This window comes from Archocentrus centrarchus, unplaced genomic scaffold (genome assembly GCF_007364275.1).
Source record: "Archocentrus centrarchus isolate MPI-CPG fArcCen1 unplaced genomic scaffold, fArcCen1 scaffold_38_ctg1, whole genome shotgun sequence".
In the NCBI taxonomy this organism is placed as follows: domain Eukaryota; kingdom Metazoa; phylum Chordata; class Actinopteri; order Cichliformes; family Cichlidae; genus Archocentrus; species Archocentrus centrarchus.
Window position 1 is genome coordinate 3,295,453 of NW_022060265.1, and position 27,511 is coordinate 3,322,963.

At 41.9% G+C, this 27,511-nt stretch overlaps 1 protein-coding gene across 1 annotated transcript; it reads left to right on the forward strand.

Moving 5' to 3' along the window:
- Positions 1-318: 318 nt before the first annotated feature.
- On the forward strand, positions 319-27,511 carry zdhhc5a (zDHHC palmitoyltransferase 5a). The gene is made up of 11 exons (XM_030724614.1): positions 319-2,105; positions 8,541-8,662; positions 11,193-11,350; positions 14,548-14,720; positions 15,944-16,046; positions 16,896-16,987; positions 19,570-19,696; positions 20,430-20,538; positions 21,639-21,748; positions 22,843-23,972; positions 25,252-27,511. Exons 1-11 carry the CDS (start codon positions 1,942-1,944, stop codon positions 25,484-25,486), a joined length of 2,523 nt encoding a protein of 840 aa, XP_030580474.1. The 5' UTR covers positions 319-1,941; the 3' UTR covers positions 25,487-27,511.

Below are 27,511 nucleotides of genomic sequence, written 5' to 3' on the forward strand. Positions count from 1 at the left end.
TGTTGTAGGTTAAGCATCCTGACCAACTGTGGGGCTGGATTCAGTTCTTTGTGACCTAGGACAACCTAGAGAAACCCACTATTCCAGTGTTTCATCTGTATACCCAAAGTGATCCACAGTGAGAAGGCTGCTGTTAGGCACCAGAAGAGGAAAAGTGTTTGCATCCTGTTGTTGAGGTTACAGAAGAATACTCAAGATACAGCCGGCCTTTGGAATCTCCATTTTTTTATTATTATTATTTTATGTTTATTTTTTTTTTGCATATTAAAGCCACTATTTTTCCTTTTTTTTTTTTTTTTTTTTTTTGCTGAGGTTGTTTTTGGGGCACTGCTCTGCAGAGACTATATCCTCTGAGGGATTGCTGTGGGGAGGATGTTATCCAAGCTTCAGTGCTCTGCTAGGGAAGGAAGTGGAGGGAGGTCCCTGGAGAAGAGGGCAGAAAAATAGAAAGCGGCCTGAAGCTGGGATGCCCGACATTTCTGTTGCATAACTAACGTCCATGAAACCAGAGGAGGTTCAACAGAGTAGGTTCATGTTGTCACGGCTGGCTAGTATGATACTATTATCTGTTCACACATAGCCAAATAGGGAGGACTGTGTTATTTCTCAACAATTTCATGTACAGGGATACTAATGGATGGTCTACTGGATTTTCCCTTAATCGTTTTGGAAAGTGCTACCAACTCACTTCCTGCCTTTTGTCATCCAGTCACATCTACAGTGCAGCTTGCAGGTGAGGTGGTTTGAATCAGCCACCACTGGGGTCTAGGATGCCCCGACACAAGAAAACCAGGCTACTCTACTGGCCCACTTACAGACTGCTGTTTCTAATACAAGTTTTGGACTGAAAGCTAGTCGGGGTGACGCGTTTTTAATTTGCAAGACTTTTCTCAGATTGCTACAGCTGGCCTGACCTCTGAAGTCCGAGTGCTGAAAACTTCAAACAGAACATTCTGACACTGTGGACTTGGCTCAGAACAAGCTTGTCACTGATTTTGAGGACCCAGTGTATATTTTTTCTAAGCTAAAGCAGTAATATTATCATCCAGCACTTTTTCTTTTCAAGCTTTTTTCCCCAGCCTTTTCTCTTTCTTTCAAGCCGCATTTTATTTCTCAACGCTTGCTACCAAAACAGTTCTACCTCTGCACTCACCCCTCTCCCATTTAAAGACCAATCAGACTGGAGCAGTTTATATCAGGGGAGAGGTTCTTCAGTTTAGCTGAGATTTATCTATTGGGATTTTTTTGAGATTTTCACAGCACCAAATCATTGGAGAACTAAACTGTTGTTTTAATAGAAAGGTCCAAAAATATTTTTGTTTTTTACAATCAGACTGGCTTACAGTCAGCCATCTTTGTTTAAACTGTACGCTTATCATTTTTGCCAAACCTTTGTTTGTTTGTTTGTCGAGAACAAGCTGTTCTGCTCATTCCAGTCTGATTGTATTGGGACCTTCCAAGAAAGGAAACCTTTAGGAATGAACAGAGTAGAACTTTAGTGGATTTGCCTGCCACACATAGTGGTTCAAACACCTTCCTCTTTACATTCAGTGGCTTATTTGTTTAGCCTGTCTTCCCATCTGTTTTTCTGGCAGACAGGGAAACGAGGCTTTTACAGCACAGAGACCTATAAGCTTCTTTTAATGTCTCATATGTAGTTGATCAGGATTGACCTACGAACCTGAGAAAACAAGCATTCACCCCCCACCCCCCATCTGACTGGCGATGCAGTAAAGCATTTTCTCGTTTCCATCTCCGAGTGGAAACCTTCCTCAACTCTTCCATCAGTTCTCTCTCTTTTTTAGTCTCCTTGTGCTTTCCTTCATTTCAGTCCCTGCACACCAAACACTCTGTGTACACCTAAGGGAACATTTAACACTGAATGACAAATTACTTTGCTAAGCAGTTAGTGGACACACACATCACCACTGACAGGAAGTGATGCCAGGTAGTAGTAGCAAGAGCGGAGGACGGGGTCCATCCTCGTCACCCCTCCCTCATGCTGTAGTCCCGCCCAACAGACCCCTACGACCCTCACGCTACGTTCCTGTGTCGGCAGCAACTTTCTTCCTTGTGGGCTCCACCACGCTCTTCTTCTGTTTCACGTAAGTGCCAGCAGTGCTTTGTCTCTCTTACACACCCACACACACGCAGGCTCTGTTTATGGGCTGTGAAGAGATGTAATTTTTGGTGTTTATTGCTCAGTTTCATTAGTGATATTTTGTCTTACAAGACAAGAGTCTATCTGTCTCAGTTTTTCAATAATCTCGCAATTTTTGGCAGGTGTGTTGCTGGCACCCAACTAAGTGCAGTGTCGAGTTTGAGGTTGTTTGCATAAATCTTCTCATAGTTTGATTCTAAAGTGTTCAGCTTATGTTTCCTTCAGAGTGGCTGTGTGTAGGGTTAGCAGGTACACATGCACAGACATGGATGTTTTGGCTATCTTTGTGGGGGCATTCACTGACATTACCGAGAAGTTTAGCTATCACAGCTAAGTGCCAACGCTGTATCCCAGTGTAGAACATACATGGAATATACTACTGTATGTGAGGACCATTTAATGCACTCTAATGAAGTGGTCTATAAAAGTTAAGGATAAACCCACTGCACAGTACCCAAGGAGCACCAGACACCAAAGTTGGCAACTATCAATCAGTCTTTCTTTGTATAGTGCCTTCCATACAAGTTCAAACTGTAGTGAAACGGTTCACAATAAAAAAATGATAATGAACTTAACAAAAATAGAAGACAAAATATCATGCAGTAAAATTAAATTAGAATAGCCTAAGTACTGTAAGACTGCATCAGTGAAATTAAGACAAACTTAAAAAATAAAATAATGCAGTGCTGGATAAAGTGGCTTAAGAACAGAATAGACTCAAATAGATATAGAATAAAATGTAAAGTAACAAATTAGCTCTAATAAGGAAATAATGCAGTTCTGAATAAAAATAAAGACTCAAAAAACAGCACATAGCAAAGATACAATGAAGCAAGTAAATAATAATGTCTATGACGCATACTCCAGGATTTGGACACTTCCTGCTGCAGGTCAGTAAACTACCTCTTTAATATTAACATTTAACGGCAGTAGTGAGGCGTTTAAGGAGTTAGCGCAGAGCGAATATAGGATGGGTCTTTATTAAGTGACACAAAACACACACCACCATAACTACTGTATGCAGTGATTGTGTGTAACTGTCATGAGCCCACAGTCAACGCAGATTTAAGCTCAAACAAGCAAAAGTAAATGTAATGACTGTAGAGCTGCAGAATAAATTTGATGTCTTTATCATAATGAAATTGCAGCCACTTGAGTAAAATAATGGTTGAATCCATCATCAGTGAATAAAAGAAAACTTGTTCCTGCTAAGCTGATTTTTTTTTTGTTGTTTTTTTTGTAATGTGATTTGTGCATTTGCAGAGACACTTGTTTACGTTGTCTCCTCAACTTTTTTAGTCCATCACTGCTTTTGTCTTTAAAAAAAAAAAAAAACTAGGGTGAAGAAAATGGGGTGAGCTGTTTTACACAGAGAGAGCCAAGCCGGACGTTATAGTGGAAGGTCTCAGATGTGAAGTGAAGAGCCAGCAAGTCTTATGACTTAAAGCTGTTCAGCTTGTATCCATATTCATGTTTACTACATAGAGTGGGCTAAATCAGTCAGCATCGTATATCAGTGTTTAAACATTTCTTCATGCTCGACGTCAGAAATGAACTCCTGTGAGCCTGTTTCTCTCATGTGTAACGTGGAGGGTGGATAAGCTCCTCTGCCACCTGGTGGGGATGCTATCAGTCATCAGCAATGTCGGGGGGGGGGGGGGGGGGGGGGGGCTGATAGGACCATTAGACTACAGAGCAAATCGCCCAACCCTACCCCAATTCATGCTTGACAACCCTAACCCCCTAAGCTGTCAGGACAGGATCATTTTAGCTGCCACACACATAATACCATACATTTTGCTTGAATTATGCCCAGAAGGGGAAAAACCAAACTAAACAGACACTGTCTGCAGTCTACACCAAGAGGAGCAGGGTGAGATTCAACCATCATCTTCTAGCTTGTGAGTTTGAGTATTTATTTGCCTCAGTGTGGCCATCAGTGCAGCACAGTGTATGTGTGGGTGTGGCAGAATGCTAAGCCAATTGTGTTATCAGGAATCTTGCTGACACCTCCCTCTGCTCTGTGTGTGTGTGTGTGTGTGTGTGTGTGTGTGTGTGTGACAAGAGGGAAGAAAAAACAAAACATGGAGAGTGGGCATGTGTGAAGTAGCGTCTGTAGGAGAAACAGGAATATGTCCGATTGACAAGTGTGAGTGTGCACACCTGTCTGTGTGTGTCTGAGTTTGCATATGTGAGAAAATCTAATCACTGTGTGTGTGTGTGTGTGTGTGTGTGTGTGTGTGTGTGTGTGTGTGTGTGTGTGTGTGTGTGCCTGCGTGCGTGCGTGTGTGTGTGTGTGTGTGTGTGCGTGCATGGTCAGTATGGTGGCAGTCAGCGCTGTGCTTCAGATTAGTAAAGAGAAAATAGGCCAACATCTGTCACCCTGACAAAAGCTCATCATCCGGTCTGCCACGCTTTCTTTCTCCCAGCTGCTTTGTTTCTGCCCCTGCAAACTCTGTTGTGTTCCTTCATATTTTCACAATTAAAATAAAAAATTAGGGGATAACATGGAAATGCTAGTTGGAAAATATTTTGATAACCTGTACAGACTCCAAACAAAAACCAAAAACCACCTATTGGCACACTCTGAGTTATTAGCAGCTTTGAATCTAAAAGTGTCATTTTATTTAATTTTTTGGAAGGTACATTTCATCCCAGTATCCCAATATCCAGGACCTAATTTTTAGTTTGTATTACAAAAAAAAGTTTAATCGGGATCATAAAGATAGAGATTTTGAAATTGCCTGTTTTGTTCTGCAGGATCAGGTAATCCTTCTTGCTTTTGTTTTTCAAAGATACATTGGACTGCATCACTGATCCAAATAAAAACTTCAAGATTACTAAAGCCAGATTATCATTGCTCTAAATTGGAATATTTTCCATGTGATATCGTCTAGTAGCTAAATGTGTAGAATAGCCAACATGGGGTCATCTGAAGTGGTTTTATTTAAACGAGTGGACAAAGCAGAATTGTCAGTTTCTTATTTTATAATCCGTTTGACTACTGCGTATTCAATTGTGTACGCAACTTTCTATAGTTATATATATATATTATACTGTAATATACATTTTCTAAATTGTTTTCCACCAAAATTCTGGTATCGTGATCAGAGGGGTGAAATTGTCAGACCTGTCTTTAACCAACAAATAAATATAAAGAAAAAATGAACATGATACACTTGCTCAGGGGTTTTCATAATGAGGACATATTCTGCTTCGCCTTATTTTCTGTTCTATATATCCTATGCTAATGTTTGAGGTTTATATTAATCATTTCAAATAATGAAGTCAGACTGAGTACAAGTAATCCCTTTCACCCAAAAGCTGAGGCTATAAACATCTCGGTAATACTTCATTTTTTTCTACACTTGTATCTGTGTTATGTCAGTGAGTGCAGAAATCCCTAATTTGATTGTCTCAGACACACAGCCCTGGCTGTGAGCACAGCAGCCCACCCCCTGCTGTTCAAAATTTTCATTTGTGAGGGGCAGCCAATCAAAAGAAAGCTGATGCAAAGGGAGGGCCTACAACAGCTTGTTTCAGACTGAGGACGACCTGAGAAGATTAAACAAATGTATGTGAGTCATGGAAAACTACTCAAGTAGAGCCCAAGAATAAAAATAGCAGAAAAGGTCCCTTATAAATCCTAAACTGGTTACATTTTCACTTTCATATGTACAGAGATGAGAGCTTTTTGAAGCTCTGCTTTTATGAGGCAGGTCTCAGGTCTGACTTTGGTGTTCTGTAGCTTGGCAGCTTGTCTCTTAACTAAGAGACAAATCTTGGCTTTTATTTTACCGTACTGAAAGGTTTACAAGGTCGTGATCTATCACTGGATTTGGCTCAGGAGGTAGAACAGATCATCTACTAATTGAAAGGTTGGCGGTTCGATCCACCAAAGTATCTTTGTGCAAGATGTTGAACCCCGAGTTGCTCTCAATGTGTTCATCGGAGTGTGAATGTGTGTGAATGTTAGATAGAAAACACGTAGAGAGAGAGAGAGTGGGTGAATGCAAACATGTCGCATCATAAGTGCTCCTAGTAGTCTACTCAACTAGAGTAGAAAAGTGCTATATAAGAACTGGTCCATTAACCACTATCGTAGAAATAAATGTGTGTGTATATATACCATATGATACATATGTTATTTTACCAATTTTAAAGTTGCATTTTGCTCATAAAATCTAACCTATTTAAGATTTGATCCAATCCAATAGCTGACAGATCTGGTCAGATTATTTATGACCAATTTTAGAAGTTTGTGGTGCCACGGGTCTAATTATAGTCAAAGTACAGTGGCTTGCAAAAGTATTCATACCCCTTGAACTTTTCCATATTTTGTCACATTACAACCACAAATATATTTTACTGGAATTTAATGTGAAAGACCAACACAAAGTGGTTACAATTGTGAAGTGGAAAGAAAATTATACATGATTCAAAATATTTTTTACAAATAAAAAACTGAAAAGTGCGGTGTGCAAAAGTATTGAGTCCCCTTTTCTCTGAGTGCAACTTATTGCATTCAGAAGTTGCCTGATGACTGCTAATGACTACAAAGAGTCCACCTGTGTGTAATCTAATCTCAGTACAAATACAGCTGCTCCGTGACGATCTCAGAGGTTGGTTAAGAGAATATTGGGGAGTAAACAGCATCATGAAGTCCAAAGAACACAGCAGACAGGTCAGGAAGAAGGCTGTGGAGAAGTTTAAAGCAGGCTTAGGCTATAAAAACATTTCCCAAGCTTTGAACATCTCACGGAGCACTGTTCAATCCATTATCCGGAAATGGAAAGAGTACGGCACAACTGTAAACCTACCAAGACAAGGCCGTCCACCTAAACTTACAGGCCCAACAAGGAGAGCACTGATCAGAGATGCAGCCAAGAGGCCCACGGTGACTCTGGACCAAATGCAGAGATCCACAGCTCAGGTGGGGGAATCTGTCCACAGGACAACTATTAGTCATGTACTGCACAAATGTGGTCTTTATGGAAGAGCGGCAAGAAGAAAGCCATTGTTAAAAGAAAACCATAAAAAGTCCCATTTGCAGTTTGCCAGAAGCCATGTTGGAGACACAGCAAACATGTGGAACAAGGTGCTTTGGCCAAAATGCAAAACACTATGTGTGGCAGAGAATTAACACTGCACATCACTCTGAACACACCATCCCCACTGTCAAATATGGTGGTGGCAGCATCATGCTCTGGGGCTGCTTCTCTTCAGCAGGGACAGGGAAGTTGGTCAGAGTTGATGGGAAGATGGATGGAGCTAAATACAGGGCAATCTTGGAGGAAAACCTGTTGGAGTCTGCAAAAGACTTGAGACGGTGGCGGAGGTTCACCTTCCAGCAGGACAACGATGCTAAACATAAAGCCAGGGCTACAATGGAACGGTTTAAATCAAAAAATATTGATGTGTTAGAACGGCCCAGTCAAAGTCCAGACCTAAACCCAATCCAGAATTTGTAGCAAGATCTGAAAACTGCTGTTCACAAACGCTCTCCATCTAATCTGACTGAGCTTGAGCTGTTTTGCAAAGAAGAATGGGCAAAAATTTCAGTCACTAGATGTGCAAAGCTGGTGGAGACACACCCTAAAAGACCTGCAGCTGTAATTGCAGCAAAAGGTGGTTCCACAAAGTATTGACTCAGGGGGGCTCAATACTTTTGCACACCACACTTTTCAGTTTTTTATTTGTAAAAAATGTTTTGAATCATGTATAATTTTCTTTCCACTTCACAATTGTAACCACTTTGTGTTGGTCTTTCACATTAAATTCCAGTGAAATATTATTGTTTGTGGTTGTAATGTGGCAAAATATGGAAAAGTTCAAGGGGTATGAATACTTTTGCAAGCCACTGTATTTCATAATAACCAAAAATGATGATGATGAAACTCTGCTAACCGACTAACCGAAAGCTCAATAGTTCCTGTCCAAAATCCATTAAAATTAAAAACCAACGAGTTACTGTGTTGTGCTAAGACACATGTAGCTTCATAACTCTGAACAAATCCAGCATTATTACAGTATGGATTTTTTTTTTTCTCCCATTTCCATCTAAGGTATCAGGCTGCCTCCAAAACTGTCAGCGTTAACCTTTAAGGGCTCAATCAATGACTCAGCCCACTTTGAATCATCCTACACTTTTGCAGCTTTGCGCCTAGAGACAAGTTGTTTCAATACAGAATTTTAAAATCCTGCCTTGTAAAATCAAATCAATCCAATTCTCAAAATGAATATCGCCAAGTCAAGAGGAAGAACCACACAAGGTGCTGCAGTTTTTCTACTGCAGCGCCACTTTGATGACAGCTAAATCCAACAGTTGTGTAATGTGTTTGTTTAGTAATCTCTGATGTCAGGCTTGGTTTTGTTTCAGGTGTCCGTGGCTTTCAGAGCGTTTCTCAGTGGCTGTGCCCATCTACAATGGAGTCATCTTCCTATTTGTTTTGGCTAACTTCTGCATGGCCACGTTCATGGACCCCGGCATCTTCCCCAGAGGTGAGTGAGCGGACGGTCAAATGGATGTGTTTAACACTGGTTATCACCAAACAGGTAACTTAATTTTGTCAAAGATTTTTTTAAAAAAGGAAAAAAATGTATGTGCTTGTGTCAAATAGGCAAAAATTGGATGAAGCAATGAGGTAATGAATTAAAAGTAATAATGATGTAAGGGTTCATACAGGTGTTGGAAATCCTTGAAAATGCTTGGATTTTAATATTGTCTTTTCAAGGTTTGAAAGGTGCTTGAATATACATAGTGCTTGAAACTGCATGAAATTGTAACCGCTTTTTTTTTTTTTTTTTTTTTTATAAATTAAAAAAAAAACAAAACTATCTGATTGAATAGTTTACTTATGAGATGGAGAAAGAAAATGAGTCAGAAAGTCTAAACAATGTTTCCGCCCCTGCCTGGCCTGCACGTCTGCATGTGGCCTGTCAGTCTGTCTGGCCCCTGCCCCTCCACCCTAGACAGAGAGTTGCCTTTCTAATGAGTGTTGGTTGGAAAACTGCAAATTCCAGTTATAATAAGACGAGTGTGGAATTATATTTAGGTCAAAAGTTACACACGAGAAAAAACATTATCCACGCAAATAATGTCATTCCATGAGCGCAGGTATTCATTCCTCAGGAGGAAATTCAACAACTCGCATGTGTAGAACAAAGTAACATGTACGCGCGCTGCTGCAGGTTCACACTCTCGTGGGAAGCTTTACGCGGGCGGAGCTAAATTCTACTATAGACATATATATGTCTATGAATTATACACCTGTGAAGAAACTGACTTTTGACCGTTTGGGCGGCGCCTATGGAGCCTAATGTGATTGGTCAGATAGTTCAGGTTACTACGTTACACCGTGGCAGCAACATAAGAGCTGTTTTAAACAACCTGGAGAATAAAGTTTCCCAAATTTACTAGTTTTTTAGTAGTTTTCTGTGAAGTGACTTATGGCATAATGCCATCTTTTTAATGTGATTAAAAATGTGAAATAATTTTGAGTATATGCTTGAATTTTACCCTGGAAAACATGTATGAACCCTGAATGATAGTGCCCTCACTCTTGCACTTTAGTGAGGCATGCTGTGGTGGAAGTGTGTTGGGGGTTGGGCATGCTGCAGTTGATTCGTTTCCTGCAGTCATTGTGAAGTCTTCAGCCCTGAATTCGAATTAGATTTGTCAGAAACATGATGTAATCTTTAGCAGGAGTTTGATAAAGACCAGAAAATGGCAAAAATGCTAATTACATCTTTGGGTTTAGAGTATGGCTCCAAGATGCTGTTTTTGCATGACGTGGGACTTTACGTGAGGCTAACAAGCTTCATGCGTGTAGATGAAATGTAGCATTGGGGCTGCTTCATTAAAATTTTGAGGTGATGCTATGAAGCCAAATTGCCACATCTGCTAATAAGCCCCATGAAAACCTTCATCACTTTTTACGTTTTCCTACAGTCTCAACAAGTTCCTGTTTGATGGTGAATCGCCATGCCACCAGGTCGTCCTGTTAAACGAAAACTCACAAAAGCATCATCACGGTCTGAAGCTTATTCAGACTACTTTAAAAAAAAAAAAAAAAGCTACATTTTAGGTGGTGAACCTATGAGAAGGAGTACATTAAAGTATCAAATATGACATTTCCTGTTCCCACTAGATGGTGCTGTACTATCACTGACAGTTAATATAGATGTGCTCAGGTTGGGACTCTCATCAAACGTGAAGATTGGACAATGTGTATTTGAGTCAGAGCAATTTCGTGCTTCATGGCAAAGCATTAAAATTCACCATGCCACCAGGGGTGACGAAAGGCAGAAGTGAACATATTTTGCAAATCTTGGGATGAGAGCAAGGAGCCCTAAGCTATGGGCTAACTCTGGGAAGCTATGCACTATACAGGTGCATCACACAGACATATATAACCTTTAATTTGTGCTTAGCCAAGTGGTCTTAGCATAAGACGTGATTTGCTTGTCACAAATTGCTATCTAGATGAATGCTGGTTCCAGGCTGCAGTTACCCAGTCATATTCAGTTAGCAGCATCCTGCTCTCAATAAATTTACTCTAGACCCATCCACGTTGCATCACCAGTGTTTTTTTGGGGTTTTTTTGCTTGAAATCACTGAATGTTGTTGACTTTCTTTGGTCTCTGATTGTGATGTCACTGCTAGTTTGTTTCCTCCGTGGACACCCATTATCATATTGAAAGGCACTAACATGGTGGAGAGGTTCAGTTTACTAACTGGATTTAGCAGAAGTGAAGCCATGACCCTACTATTGCATTTCCAAACAACTGAGTTAGATAGATAGTTAGTTAAAATAAAAAAGTCAACCCCTGTACAGTTGTTATGAAAGAGGAAATTATTTAAATTGATACTAAAACCTTTTTTTTGTTTTTTTGTAGTATGCCATTTTAACATGGGGGTCTATGGTGAAACACTCAGATGGCCATTCTAGCTTGGTTGCTAACTCACACCTCAACGGATCATTGTTATATGTTTTAGGATTGTGTGCATGATTGTGTGTACTGTGTGCAGCCGAGGAGGACGAGGACAAAGAAGATGATTTTCGTGCTCCCCTCTACAAGACGGTGGAGATCAGGGGGATCCAAGTCAGGATGAAATGGTGTTCGACCTGCCGCTTTTACAGGCCACCACGCTGCTCCCACTGTTCTGTCTGCGACAACTGTGTTGAGGTGTGTCCATACTCGGACATTGGACTTTATACATAGTCATTTAGGATATTATTCACGTGCACAGTCTTAATAAACTTGCAGCATTCACACAGAGTAGGTCTACACCATAAATCCAAGGTGTCACTCATTTTAGTTCATAGGTCACATACAGCCCAATTTGATTTGAAGTAGGCTGAAAGAGTAAAACCATTGAATAAGAATCTCTAAAAAAAACAAAAATAAAAACAATCCAAACAAATCTTTTCTTTTAAGAGTAAAAACGAGCAAGTACATTCTGAAAATGTCTGCATTTAATGAAGCATGTCTTTGTAAGTAAGATGACTGTGTAAATGACAGGGATTCGGAGCTGTGGTTAGCCACCCCCTAACATGTAGTTAGGGGGTGGCTGTGGCTCAGAGCAGGTCATCTATTAATCAGAAGGTTGGTGGTTCGATTCCTGGCTGCTCCAGTCTGCATGTCAAAGTATCCTTGGGCAAGATACTGAACCCCAAGTTTCGGGACAAACGTGTTGTATAAAGCACTTTGAGTGCTCAGCTAGAATAGAAAAGCACCAAATAAGAACTAGTCCATTTACCTTTCAGTGATCCATTCTTAACAATTTAATGCTTCCTGATAAAGCTGAGTAGAAAATACAAAACATGTGTGCTCTGCAATTTTGCCACTTGGGCTGGATTGAACCCTTTGGCAGGCTGTTTTTGGCATGTGTTTGTTATCACTGTTAACAGACATGAATCAAGGAAATGTCTCTTGATCTACAGCTTTCCTTGTAATAATTTATCACAGAAAGTATCAGTGTTAATAAAGTCTGGAAAGTAGCTGGACAGCCTCTTGTCATCCTGTGAATAAACAGATACGCCAGCTAAATGCAGCAATTTTAATGCAGTTTTGCACCTGAAAGACAACAGTGACACAAACACTGGAAAGTTACAAAGAAAAGCTCATATATGAAACGTGCAATTACCTGTATGATGTGTTTTGCTCCTGCATAGTGATATACACTGATTAAGCATAACATTATGACCACCTGCCTAATATTGTGTTGTCCCCCTTTGCTGATAAAACAGCCATGACCCATCAAGACATGGACTCTGTTAGACACCTGAAGGTGTGCAGTGGTAACTGCACCAAGATGTTTGCTGTTGTATCTGCACCAAGATATTTCCAACAGACCTGTTAAGTAATGTAAGCTGTGATGTTAGGCCTCCAAGGATCGGACTTGTTTGTCCAGCATATCCCAAAGATGCTTGATTGGATTGAGATCTGGGGAATTTGGAGGTCAACAACACCTCAGACTCATTGTTATCCTCCTCAGACCATTCCTGAATGAGTTTTGCTTTGTGGCAGGGTGCCTTATCCTGCTAAAAAAAAGGCCACAGCCATCAGGGAATACAGTTTCCATGAAACAGAGTACATGGTCTACAACACTGCATAGCTGGTGGTACATGTCAAATTAACATCCACATGGATGGCAGGACCCAAGGTTTCCCGAAGAACATCTCCCAAAGCATCACACTGCCTTTGCCAGCGTGCCTTCTTCCCATAGTGCATCCTGGTGTTAGGTGTTTCCCAGGTAAGTGATGCACACGCACCCTAACATCCATGTGATGTCAAAGAAAATGGGATTCATCTGACCAGGCCACCTTCGTCCATTGCTCTGTGGTCCAGTTCTAATGCTCACGTGCCAAATGTTGGTGCTTTCAGCAGTAGTCAGCATGGGCACCCTGTCTGCGGGTATGCAGCCCCATACACAACAAACTGAAATGCGCTGTGTATTCTCACACCTCTGTCAGAAACGGCATTAACTGGTTTTCGGTAATTTGAGCTACAGTAGCTCATCTGTTGCATCAGTGAGCCTTAGCCACCCAGGACCCTGTGGCTGGTTCACCACTGTTCCTTCCTTGGATTTCTTTTGATGGATACTGACCACTACAGACTTGGAACACCCCACAAGAGCTGCAGTTTTGGAGATGCTTTGACCAAGTTGTCTAGCCATCACAATTTGGCCCTCGCCAAACTCAAATCCTTATGCTCGCCCATTTTTCTAGTTTCTAGCACATCAGCTTTTAGGACAAAATGTTCACTTGCTCCCTAATATATCCCACCCACTAAAAGGTGCCATGATGAAGAGATAAGTAGTGTTATTCACTTCACCTCTCAGTGGTCATAATGTTAAGCTTGAGTGATGTATCTGCATGTTAGAAAAGGTGGAGAGCCAGTACCCTATTAAGACATTACTGTGGAAAACTGGGAAAATGCACAGTGGAAAATGGTGTAAACAGTGTGAATGGTTCAGTTAAACCAGAATCCCCCCCCCCCCATTGGCAAAGAGCTGCAGTGGAACATTCAGCTAGTGGCTTTTCATGTTAAGCCAGCATTCACTGTGGTTTTCTCCTGTTAAAATGACAAACATTGCCAGCAGAAGATAAGAGCTGTCATTAACTCACATTAATTCAGTGAGGAACTGGTTGCTAGGACAGAATCAAGCTGCTGTCGGGATTGTATACTCTATGCAAGTCTGTCAGATAGACATCCACAAACAACGCTACCACACACAGGGTTTTTACAGGGTTTACATAGTTCTATGATAGAACACGGTCATAGGTTTTTCCAAGCTTTTTTCTTCATTGTACATGTGTCTGAATCCCTGCATGAAAAATAATGTGTGCCAAATTAAGGAAGCTCATTTGTTACTTTAATGTCCCAGATACATAGTAAATCAACGCTGCTCATCCTCTGCAACAGTGTAAGTGTTGGATCAGTCTTGGTATCAGCAGATAACCAAAGATTAAAAGCTCAGGTCAGGATTGGGGCTAAACAATTCTCGATATTGTGACCTTCCTATAATGTTCCTAAATCTACAGCTGTACATTATTTCAAGCCTCTTCCATATCTTAGGACCAGACGAGAGGTATAATCGCAGTATTCTGTTAAGTGTGTTGTGTCTCCTCAGAGAAAAGACACCTGCATCATGCTGCTAACTCAGACTGCAGATGCAAGTTCTGCAACGAAATATCTGAATGTTGCGCCCTTAATTCATTCAAGAGTTTAGACTAGAAATGCATGGTGTATGGAAATGAGACACCTTCACTGGAGATTGTCCAGTGGAATGCTTCTTTATGTCTGCATTCATGTTTAGTACTGTTAGAAGTCTTTTAGGTTCTTCTGACACCGTCTTAAATGTAACTCTTACTCTGTAGGACTTCGACCATCATTGTCCGTGGGTGAACAACTGCATCGGCAGGAGAAACTACCGCTACTTCTTTCTCTTTCTCCTATCTCTGACAGCCCACATCATGGCCGTGTTTGGCTTTGGGCTGCTCTTCATTCTCTACCATCGGCAGAACATTGACCGCCTGCATGCCATTGTCACGTATCCTTTAATGTCCTATGGATTTTGGTACTCCATTTTACATTGCGGAATTACTGTCAAGTTTTTCTTGTTACACATGTTCTAAATGAGGGACTTATTTTTTTTATTTTTCAATGTATTGTGGGATGATTTCATGTAGCCCTTTAACATAAATAATAAAACCTTGCTAATTGACTAAACAAAATAAAATAAAGATCTATTCTTTTTTTTTTTTTTTTAGTAAGGTTTTGAGATCATCATAACTGATCCTGGTGGTGAGATTTCTTTGTTTTTGGAAATTCTACTGTTTGGACTGTTAGGCCATCAAATTTTTGGAAAAGGCGATTATAGCTACAGTCCCACACCGTGTAAGGAGTTTGAAAGAATAAAAATGCTCTACATAAACACCTTAACCATCATAGACTGGCCCAAACTGATCATTTATAAGTAGGTTAAGTTTTCAAAAATCAATCAGAGGAAAATTATACTTTCTGGCTGCGCTCTGCCTGCATATTCCGCTGACTTGACTTTTGGCATAAATGCTTAAAACATTTGTTTCTCCAGTCTCCAAGTATGGCAACAACCTTTCATTCCATCCAGTAGGAGTAAGCATGCATTTGCTTGTTAAACAGCAATTACTATGCTGAGCACACAATTCAAGAAGAAAGCAGAAATATTTTTACTACCAACCTGACTGTTTATACAAAGGGCTACAAAATCTATTAAAGTACTCTCATAACTCTCTCTCAGGAGTGGGACAAAGTGGGACAAATGCCACTAATGGGACACAAAGTTTCCCACAGGATTAGATAAATGGCATTTGTGGCACTAGGAAACTAGGGGGTGCCTACACATATACATGCACAAAGGAGGTGCACCATAAATTCAATTCAGTTTTATTGCTATAGCGCCAAATCACAACAACAGTTGACTTAAGGTAATTGTCACATCAGTAAGTTATTCATCCTGTGAACAGACTCCACCATCTTGAACTTGATTTCCTCTGCATCTGCATTATTATATACAGATCTTGCAGATAATTGTTTTGCAATACATCAACTACCAAATTGTATATAAGAACTAGTCCATAATTGCTGCATCACTGATACCACTGCTACCATCGGTAGTGCATCTTGATAGTGCTGTAATGCTGTCATTTCCATCACTGATCTCTGTGGGCTTGAACTATTTGTTGAATACGATGTTCTAAGATACTAAGATCCTTGACCCCCTTGTGCTCTCAGGCTGGCTGTAATGTGTGTTGCAGGCCTGTTCTTCATCCCTGTTGCTGGCCTCACTGGCTTCCACATAGTGCTCGTGGCCAGAGGCAGGACCACCAATGAACAAGTAGGTAGACGTCAGTATTTCGTAAACCAGTGATCCCAGAAATTAGTCAATCCAGTTCATCCATCTGTCCATTCTCTTCCGCTTATCCTGTTCAGCGTTGCGGGGGGTGGGGCCCTGGACCCTATCACTGTAGTCATAGGGTGAGAGGCAGGGTACACCCTGCACAGTTCAGTTTTATTTATGTAGCGCCAATACACAGTCACCTCAATGTGCTTTATTTTGTAAGGTAAATACCCTGCAATAACAATGAGACCACCCCCTATGAGCCACACAGACTTGGTGACAGTGGGAAGGAAAAACTCCCTTTTAACAGGAAGAAACCTCCAGGAGAACCAGGCTCAGGGAGGGGGGGTCATCTGCTGTGACCGGTTCAGGTGGGGAAGGGAGTAGTGAGCAGACAGGACAAAAGTCACACAATGGGAGAGAGGCAGAGTTTCATAATTACTAATGCCTGTTAAAACCTCTAAATACAGTAGTGCTGTATAAACATGTGGAGAGTAAAAAGAGTTGAGTGAGCGGTCACGATCCTGCAGTTTTGAATATCATCAAGAGAACATCAGCTACAAGTGAAGCTGTACAGAACACAGGCACAACCTGGATTCCCTCTTTGGCCTTTCCCCTCTCTGTACTGTGGCATAGGTAAGGGTGACCTGTTTGTTTTACTGACAGGGAGGCGGTGTTATCGAACCCTTCAGATGGTCCTTCTTGCCTCATATCCTACTAAATTTAATTAGTTTGAAAGTGGTTACATGTTTAACAGCCATTTAATTCCCCCCTCACCTTTACAATGATTATTTTTTACATTCTATATTTATTTTTTTGTAACATTTTTTTGACATTTTTCTGCAGGTAACAGGGAAGTTCAGAGGAGGCGTTAACCCTTTCACCAATGGCTGTTGGAGGAATGTGTCTCATGTCCTCTGCAGCTCACAGGCACCCAGGTACAGTCTTTCTTTCTTCTTTTTTTTTCAACTCTGTGTCTCTGGTCAGCTGTCACAAGCATTACACAACCTTACAAGGGAACGTCTCTGCCTGTAACTCATCACACTTTCTCTAAGAAGCAGCACCAAACATTTCTCTCACTGTCTCAGGATACACTACTAGGCTTTGTTTTACTTTGCATCTATTTTTCTGTTCAGAGCCTGTATTTATTAACCTCAGATTGTTGCAGATTGCTTTGAGTCGTTAATATCTCATTTATGTTTATGAGCAAAGACCAGGATCCAAAACAGCAGATTCTCAGTTTGGAGTCAGTGGTGAAAATGACCACTAGGAGCTGTAGCTACAGTGGTATGCAAAAGTTTGGGCACCCCTGATAATTTCCATGATTTTCCTTTATAAATCATTGGTTGTTCGGTAATTTCAGTTAAATCTATCATATAGCAGATGAACAGTGATATTTGAGAAGTGAAATTAAGTTTATAGGATTTACAGAAAGTGTGCAATAATTATTTAAACAAAATTAGGCAGGTGCATAAGTTTGGGCACCCCAACAGAAAAATGACATCAATATTTAGTAGAGCCTCCTTTTGCAGAAATAACAGCCTCCAAATGCTTCCTATAGCTTCCAATGAGAGTCTGGATTCTGGTTGAAGGTATTTTGGACCATTCTTCTTTACAAAACATCTCCAGTTCAGTCAGGTTTGATGGTTTCTGAGCATGGACAGCCCGCTTTAAATCCCACCACAGATCTTCAATAACATTCAGGTCTGGGACTGAGATGGCCGTTCCAGAACGTTGTACTTGTTCCTCTGCATGAACGCCTCAGTAGATTCTGAGCAGTTTTTAGGGTCGTTGTCTTGTTGAAGTATCCAGCCCCGGCACAGCTTCAACTTTGTCACTGATTATTGAACATTGTTCTCAAGAATCTGCTGATATTGACTGGAATCCATGCGACCCTCAACTTTAACAAGATTCCCAGTACCTGCACTGGCCCCACAGCCCCACGGCATGATGGGACCACCACCAAATGTTACTGTGGGTACCGAGTGTTTGTCTTGGAATGCTGTGTTTTTTTCCACCATGCATACGCCCCTTGTTATGTCCAAATAACTCAGCTTTAGTTTCATCAGTCCACAGCACCTTATTCCAAAATGAAGCTGGCTTCAAATGTGCTTTAGCGACTCTGTTTGTGGTGTGTGTGCAGAAAAGGCTTCTTCTGCATTACTCTCTCACACAGCCTCTCTATCTGCAAAGTGCGCTGAATAGCTGAACGATGCACAGTGACACCATCTGCAGCAAGAGGATGTTGTAGGTCTTTGGAGCTGCTCTGTGGGTTGACTATGACTGTTCTCACCATCCTTCTCCTCTGCCTGTCTGAGATTTTTCTTGGCCTGCCACTTCAGGCCTTAACTAGAACTGTGCCTGTGGTCTTCCATTTCCTCACTATGTTCCTCACAGTGGAAACTGACAGCTGAAATCTCTGAGAGAGCTTTTTGGATCCTTCCTCTAAACCATGATGCTGAACAATCTTTGTCTTCAGGTCATTTGAGAGTTGTTTGGAGGCTCCCATGTTGATGCTCTTCAGAGAAGATGCAAAGAGAAACACTTGCAATTGGCCACCTTAACCCTTTCTCATAATTGGATTCACCTGTGTATATAGGTCAAGGGTCAATGAGCTTACAGAACAAATTTTGTGTTCCAATAAAGGTATTCAACTCAATGTAATGACAAGGGTGCCCAAAGTTATGCACCTTCCTAATTTTCAGGGTGCTTTTAGGACAGCCTGATAACTGCTGGTTAATGTGCTCTCTCCAAGCAGCTCGCTGCTCCTTGCTGAAGATCATTTGTGAGTGAAATGACACTTTTGCCTACAATTGAAGTGTTGTGTTTTTGTTTACTTTTTTTTTTTAAGCTTGAAAATGTGGAAGAAATTACCAGCTGAATGTTGTCTGTTAAATATAGGCCATCGCTGTATGTATCCAATCAATAATGAGAGCTCATTAATCTCTGAGCTGTGAATCAGCACTGCATTATTTGGAACAAGCATTTAATAAAAAACATTAATGAAAAAAGTCAGTATGCTCTAGCTACTGTTTCAGTGTGTCATAAAAAGTATCAGTCACTAATCACAGAGCTCCTAAATAAGGTCATTTTCAGGGGAAAGTTCTGCGGTTTTTAAACCTGGACCCCATTTTTTTTAGACATTTAATTTCTGTGTCAAATTAAATATCTGAAAAAAGTTTTTAAAGTAAAATTCTTTAAAGTTAACACAAAACAGTGCAGTATCCTGGGCTTTCAGCTCAGAAACAGCTCATCAGAAACCATACAGAATCTGTTAGGTGCTGTTTTGGTGCCAGTGTTGAAAGCTGAAGTGATCAGATGAGGGATTGGAAAGGATATGGATTTGATACTGAATCGATCTGTGTAGCTAAATGTACCCGGAGAGCATCATTTTAAGAGAATAAGCAAATAAGTGTTTAATATTTGAAAACTGTGCTGCTCACTTAAATCTATTACTGCATTGGAAATGACTTGGAACGTTTGCTGGTGGGAAGATTACTGATGTGGATGTTCTCTGCAGGTATCTGGGCAGGAAGAAGTGTGTGCAGAGTGTGAGTCTGCAGCCTCCTTTTCTGCGGCCACAGCTGACAGAGGCCCAGCTGGCTGCAAAGATTCTGGACAATGGCATACAGGGAGACCTGCACAGGGTAAGAGCTGCAGGAAGGCTGCTGACGAACGCCGAGCTTTTCTAAAGTGCCCCAAATTGTGCAGTTCTTGCTGGCTGCTTCAGCCGGCCGATATAAACATGCATTATGCAGTGGCACTGAGCTTCTCTGCACTTGGTAAGTTTGCATATAGGCAGGTCCAGATGGCAGCAAATTCAACAGGCAGGAATCCTGTAAGGTCACAACAGTAAAAACATCCATCAGTCCAGCCAGCCTGCATGCTGCACAGCAAAGGATGCAGAACAAAGTCATGCCCAACAGGATCCCATTTATTGACTTTTTAAAAATTCTTTGCCAAACTTTTTTTTTTTTTTTTTTTGATGTGTTATGTAATTTGGCAGTTCTTTGTATTCTGATTCTTTTTAAGAATCTGCTGTGGCAAAACTATATAAAGGTAGAGCCCTGCAAGCAGTACTGCACTTGTTAGGAAATGTTCTTACTCATGCTCTCCGACCTGTCACCCTTGGCTCTGGCTGTGTCATCAGGAGCCAGGTCATTCATGTTGGACGTGGACAAACTTTGTGTAGAGTTTCTTACAGGTTGCAGCATCATGCCAACCAGACCAAGCCCATCTGGGTCTGACCCCAAGTTTCTTTTTACTTTTCCTTTTTCGTCCTCCTTCTGGAACTGCTTATAAAAGGTCTATATTTTTGCAACTTATCTGTGAGTCTGTGATTTTCTGCCTCTGTTCTCTCACCGTGTTTTGTCTTTCCAGTCCAAATCCAGTCTGGAAATGATGGAGAGCCAGTCTTGTGATGCTGAGCCGCCTCCTCCTCCTAAACCAGAGCTCCGCTATCCTGGAATAACCAGAGGAAACACAGAGGGTAATGTGCTCTCACTGCCTCTGCTGCAGTTCAGTCACATACAACACCCATGCTTTAAATCATTTTTAATATTTATCCAGATTGTTGTTCACCGTTATCTTTAGGAAAACCCTGAGGATGAAGGTTTCACGGTTGTTGTTTTTTTTTTAATACTCCTGACTCGTCAAATTGTATCCCAGTAATCAGCAGCTGTGGGCTCCTGGAAGCATCTGCCAGGTTTTAAGATACATCGCTATGCTACAAATGTATTCTGAATATTAAAATAATTGATTCCCACAAAGCAGGAGAAGGTTGTAAGATGGCATTTTCTTAACTCATAGACTCATTAAGATATACCTGCACTAATATAACAAAATCTCTAAATTCAGTGTCAGAAGTTTGAACACTGAACTAACAAATTGTGTAAACAAACTGATGGAGTTAAAATAATAACTGAACAAAACTGCGTGTGGAGGAAAAAGGCTGCTGAGTTTTACCAAAATAGCACAAATGTAACTCGGGTCCATCCACTCACAGAGCCAAAACACGACCCACCCAGACTCATCAGGCTTTGTGTTCCAGCCATTGGCACACTGAGAGATGGAAGAAGGGCTTCAATTAAATGGCAGCAAATTGTGGAAGCAAACCTCGTAGCATCTCTTTAAACAACTAGAAGTTGAAGATTTAAAGCAGATGATTCTACAACAGGACGAGAAGTCTGATCTAAGAATAATGGAAAATCTTTGGGCAGACCTCACAGCGAACCATGGAGGACACCTCAAGACCCTTTTGCAGGAAGAAAGAAGGAAGGATAGACTAAAATCCCACAAACGCTGAACACCTCACGGCTGCCAGAAAAGCCGTGCTGGTATGAATCATGCGAGATGTCCAAACTTTTTTGTTAATTTGAAAATGTAAAGGGTGGAAATAAAATGGTAATCTTTCAGTATTTTAGAAATGCTTCATCTGTACATCTCTGCCCTTTGGGTATGAGGTCATCTGCTGCTCTCTGAGCCATTTATAGCAATACTTGGACCGAGGGCGCCCACTGCAAATAAATAAATCAATAAATCAGATTCTGTGCTCATTTTGCTCCTTTTCCTCTTCCCACCCTTCTACAGAGTGCAGTCTGCTGAACAAGGCCCCTCCCACTCCCACCATGTACAAATACAGGCCCACCTATAGCCCCAGCAAGAACCACACAGCACTCACACATGCTTATGCCAACCAGGTAATGCACACACATAAACATGATCAGTGATTCATTTTATATAAGTGTACTCAAATAGAAAGAGTATGTGCTGCATGTGAACTTTGACTTCCATTTCCCCTGCTTTTGCTTCTTTTTTCACTTTTTAATCTAATACATCTCCATTTCTTTTGTTTTTCTTTTGATTTCCTGTCGGCCATCTCGGTTTGGTTTCTCAGTGGCTTTCTGTTGATCAGTATCAGTAAGTGATTGTTCTGAAAGCATTTTCCCCCTCTTATCTTCCTTTTAACTTGGTTTCCTGTCTCTTTCTGTTTGCACTGGATGTGGCTGAAATACTGTAATGAAACCACTGAGACTGGATGAATCAGTCTTGGCAGCAGCCTTTGAAAACAGTAAGAAATGAGCAGAAGGCTGATTGAACCTGAAAGAATCAGGACTGGTACATATAAACTGTTTCTACTCAGTATTTGTGCCCATGTCTGCTTCATATCATTCCACCTGACAGAAATCTGGTTTTCATTCTTTTATTTTTGGTTTCCAGTTTCCATCTCCTTAATAGAACTGTGTCTTAGTGATTTATGGTAGTTCCCTTCAGACTGGTCTGTGATTGTAGCTCTGTGCAGTTCTTCCTTAGCTCACCATCATCTGACCATTTGCTGTTTAAAAAATGTCTTACAATGATTATTTAAGACATTATGATGCTGAAGGAGCATGAAGCATGTTGCTTGCAGAGAGTCCGCAGTTCGAGTCAACAAAAGCTTCATGTGTGCTGAAACCACAGTACAAATCAGCACTTTGCAAGTTCTTCTTGTTAGTGAAACCAGCACAGGAAGCTCAGTAAATACATGAATCCAGGAAGTCTAATGAAGGTTCGGTGATAGGACTGATCATCCAGGGATCAAACCACTGACCTTCCAATGAGTAAATGACCCACTCCAGCGCCTGAGCTCCTGTGGCTGTTGTGTCAGGATGTCACCACTAGAGTGCAGCAGGAATTCGTGGTTTAACTTTAAGCTATGTGCCTTTGTATGCTCAGCTTCTTCTTGTTTCTTTTCCCTCCCTCTGCCCCCCTTCCTCTTCCCTCTTTCTCCTCCTCCTCCCTCTGGCACCTCCAGTTAAGTCGAGGGGAGAGCGTTGGCAGTGCCAGGGACTCCTCCTCCTCCACCTCTTCCCTTCTCCAGGCTAGCCAGCAGCCTGGATTCCGCTCACAGCCCAGCCTGGACCGAAGAGAAACATCGTCCGAAGGAGTGGGAGCAGGAGGAGGGGAGAGGAGGGAGGGAGGAAGAGAGGGGGGAGGAGGAGGGGGCATCCCTGGCTATTCCCTTGGCGGGCGCTCCTACCCCTCTTTCTCCGATCCCACCGTCCTGTCAGGAGTGGCGTCGCGATCTTCCAGCTCCACACACACTTCAGCAGGCACCGTGCACGTCTCAGAGGCCACCACCACTTCTGCCAGCTTCAAGAGTTTAGCCAATCAGACACCCCCGCCCCACCACCCGTCTCACAACGGGAGCCTGTCTTACGACAGCTTACTGGCAGGTGGTGATGAATTTGGCAAAGGGGTGGGGGTGAGCTCAGCAGCCCCTGAGGTTTCCACTGGGAGACCCTGCACACCAGCAGCAGGTGGTGGCTACAGCTCTCCCTTCCTGTCGTCACAACAGAGAGAGGCTGAGATGCAGTCCCAGTCCTCTCAGTCACCCCATCATCACCACCGTTCCTCCCACCATCACCACCCCTTCCTCCATCGCTCCTCATCCTCCACATCCTCCTCCCCACCACCACCCCCAGAGAGGGAGCGCCTTCTAGGTGAGCCCCACCCTGGTGCCCCACCCACCACCGGTCAAACGTCTGGTGTTCCTTCCTCCTCAGCCCCACCTCCCCCACACCACCATCACCACCACCATCACCACCACCACCATTCCCATCATCATCATCATCACTCCTCTTCCTCCACCTCTCGCCCTCCCCGCTTTGCTGCCCCTCATGCAGTGCCCCACCACGCCTACCCCTATCGTACCCGCTCAACTGACACACCTCTGGGCTCCTCCTCCACCACGCACCCTCCCCGCTCTCCACACCCCCCACCTCTCGGCAAGTCGCTCTCTTATTCAAGTGCTGCTGCCGCTGAAATGCAGTACCGGCTGGTCCGCAAGGCCTCAGCGTCGGCTGGAGCAAATGCAGCGGGGGTAGGAGGAGGAGGTGGAGGAGGAAGTGGAGGGATGGGAGGAGGAGGAATCCAAGTGCCGAAGTGAGTATGAGTTTCAGCTTTTGTCAGGATGATTCGTTTGCTGCTAATACTGAAAAAAAACCCACCTGCCCGCCTGAAAACCTGACTACCTGATTGACTGCTCCTCCTGCTCCTCCTCCTCCTCCTTCCCTTCTCTCTTCCTCCTCCTCATCCTGCCAGACTTCCTGTGAGTTTCTCATTCTTCTCCCTTTGCTCGTCTTCCATTCATCTGTTGTATGTTGATGATGTTGGCCTGTTTGGTGTTGTCTTCTGCATTATTGCCACCATCTGTTTGATCTCTATTATTTGACATGCAGTGTGTGAAGTATCTGTAACATATGAAGAAAGAATAAGAATGTAAAAATATAGATAATGATGTTGGGAAAGTTTTGCATGTAGGCACTTTATTATAATGTGGCTCAGACACAGTGTTCTCGGGGCACGTTGGAGAGGTTTGCCTGAGGGGTCTGGAAAGCCCTGAAGCTGAACCTCTCTTGCTGGCCTGAAGAATAAACAGCAGCACTGATCTGACATGTCTCCAGTGTTGCTGTTAAACTGAGCCTCGGTCTGACCTTTGCATGATCACGTTTTTGTTTTCTGACATGCTTTTCTGTCCTGTCTCACATTCCTGTTCTTTTCCATCTCACTGTATTGTACACGCGCCACGTTCACTCTGGAGCAACACACTGAGTGGTAGTTAGATTAAAATGTGATTCTGAGTAGCTGCACTAAGCCCACTGTAAGAATGCACTGATCCAACCATTTCCAGCTCTGATACAAATACATATGTCATGACTTTGGGTATTTTCTTTAACAATTACCGATCTGTGAAAAAGAGATTGGCAATCATTCATCCATCTGCAAACTTTTTAAGATAAAATGTAGTAAATAATTACATCCAAGAATACAGTCAATTAATTGGTAATTACTAGTAAAATAACAATGTAGTAAAATAAATGACAACAGGCCCCAGGTTAGAAGAGAGAGACAAATAAAAAATATATATTTTGGTTGTTTCTTTTCACCTCAGTGTGAGTCTTTACTGCGTACTGATGCATTTTATGATTACACAAGTTTCTCCTTTCCCTGTTCTGAGTTTCCTGCTTTGGTGCAGTTAGTGATTTAGTCACAAACTGCACCAAAACAAACAGAACTTTGTGTAACTAGTCTAAAAATCTCCCAAGCTGCTGACCCTTTGTCATTACCTTCTTTCATGTTGTATTAGTAGGAGAGCTGACATGGTGCAGCCCATAGTACATGAACTCCATTAATAAAATTTTTGTTTTTTTCCTAAAATCAGGGATGAGCTGATACAGATGAAACCTCTGAGTCGGACTAATAGAGGTCAGCCCTTCTCTTCCACTTCCTCCTGCTCCGCCCCTTCCTCTCCCTCTCATCCAGTCAACACGTCCATCCCACCCCAAACAGCCTATCCCAGCCCAGCATTGATGCTGAGTCCTGCCCACAAGCCCCAAGGCAGTGGGGTGAAGAAGGTGACAGGTGTCGGGGGCACCACCTATGAGATTTCTGTCTGAGTGGCAGCCAGTCTCCACCAGTAAGATAAAGGGGACAAAACGCTGAGGAAGAAATTACCCAACAGCTGCCTGCTGTAGGCATTGGACATCTGGACCATACTCCTCATTGCAAACTGGCAGGAAAGACTTGGACTAATGTGAGGCCGGACTTGTACTGTAGGCTCTGGGAACGAAAAGTCTATATTTCTTGGTCTAAACAGGACCCATGTTGTTCACTTCTGCTTTGGTCCAGCTGTTGCATCTTACAAGTATAGCAGCAAAAAGGCATTACCACTGCCAGGGAGAGGGGCTGGACTCGAGCTGTGTTTAGCTAACGTTTGGTGACATCACCATTTTCATGCTTGTATTTAAATCATTGATGAAACTGTGGAACCCAATCAAAGCAGAATCCATTTAAAGTGAAGGGCTTCCCATAAGACAACTAAATATGTGATGAGTCATATCAAGGGCAGTGTGAGGTCTGACCCCTGCTGTCAAGTTCAACCTGCTTTTAACAACAGCGTCCACCGAGTAGAGCGTCATTGGATGGCACTGGACACAGGTGGTGAAGTCCAGGAGCCAGGTGTACACAACACAGTCAGGTCAGAGGTCAGCCATCAAAGGGGAACTGTTAGAGGACCTGTAACAGTCTGCCAGCAGCCACAACGAAGGTGAGCGTGAACTCGAATGCTGCTCCTGCCGTGACGGCATTTCTGATGGAGGAAAGAAAATGTAACATTTTAATGGAGAGGAAAAACTAGCAGACTCCCTGTTTATTTGATTCCTTTGTTGATTTCTTCCTAGATGTGAATATGATTCCATGTTTGTACAGGATGATGTGATTTTTAAATGTGGTTTCCTGTTTTGTTTTTTGTTGTTTGTTTTTTATAAAAAGTGGACTGCAGCATGCACTATTTCAATAAGCCACTGTAGGACAGCCTGTCTGGCTGCAGAAACATGGGTTATTCCATCTCAAATGATCAAAGTTGGAGAACATTTCTGCTCAGCCACCAATTTCACAATAATGCTAAACAAAACATGTAGAATACTTTTTAACATAAAATTCTTAGTCACAAAAATGAAGACAATGCTGTTTTCATTTAGTTTTCATATTTGCTCGATGCAAATATTGTACCAGAAAAGCATCAGTTGATAGTCAAATCCAGATAGGAGAAAATTCTGGAGTTTGCAGATGGTAACTGAGAAAAGAGTTTTCTTAAATATATGCATAGTTTTCATTTTCACAAACTACTTTGTAGGCGTGCCCGTTGGCCTGGAGTCTCAGTTCAAGTTGTTTAAAAATGCTACCAATGTAAAATTTTTCTTGCATACAAATAAATACAGCAAAAACAAGATTAATGACAACAGGCTGAGTATCCTTGCAAGGCCAAGTTGCCATGTCCGCATGGCATGATGTTTGATGCAAGACCCTAACCCTGGTGAGGCTTGACCCAAATTACAGATCCTGGTTCATTTTTATGGTAAGAAAGGCCAGTGAAAATTTCAAGCTTATACCTTCAATAGTTTTTGAAATATTCAAGTTCAAATGTGGCCTCAATTCAAAGTGAGAAAAAAAACCTGCTGGAAGTGGGTCAAGGGACCATTTTTTCAAAAAATATGTATCTTGAAAAGTATTTGATATGAGGCTAAAATTTCACAGTAGGCATTGTGCGTATCTAAACTTCAGAAGGTAAAATTCTCATGCAAATCATAGATGGCTGTGCAGAAGGCCCACGATGATTTGAGGTGGAATGACACACATCGTCTGAACAAACTAAAGAGAGTCTGGAAACTGCATTTTGACCTTTTGAGGCAGAATTTTGTGAAAAATGAATTCCTTGAACAAATGCCTTGAAAATGTAAGTGGTGTCCCTTTTTTTATTTTGCCTATTTAAATTGACATTGTTTTTATATGAATTTCTATGGAAATCTAGCTATTGATAAATATTGAAGAGTTTTTAATATTGACCCAGAAGAGAGGTTGTGTTTGCTATTGTGTCAGTTTGAGCCTCTGGATAAAACCATTAAAGGAGCCCCTCTGATTCA

Bases quoted from the DNA above. Each gene is read 5' to 3' on its own strand.
- zdhhc5a (XM_030724614.1), top strand. From the start codon at position 1,942: ATGCCAGGTAGTAGTAGCAAGAGCGGAGGACGGGGTCCATCCTCGTCA. The intron at 8,663-11,192 runs GTGAGTGAGCGG...TACTGTGTGCAG, and splicing joins CCCCGGCATCTTCCCCAGAG to CCGAGGAGGACGAGGACAAA. The intron at 14,721-15,943 runs GTATCCTTTAAT...TTGTGCTCTCAG, and splicing joins CGCCTGCATGCCATTGTCAC to GCTGGCTGTAATGTGTGTTG.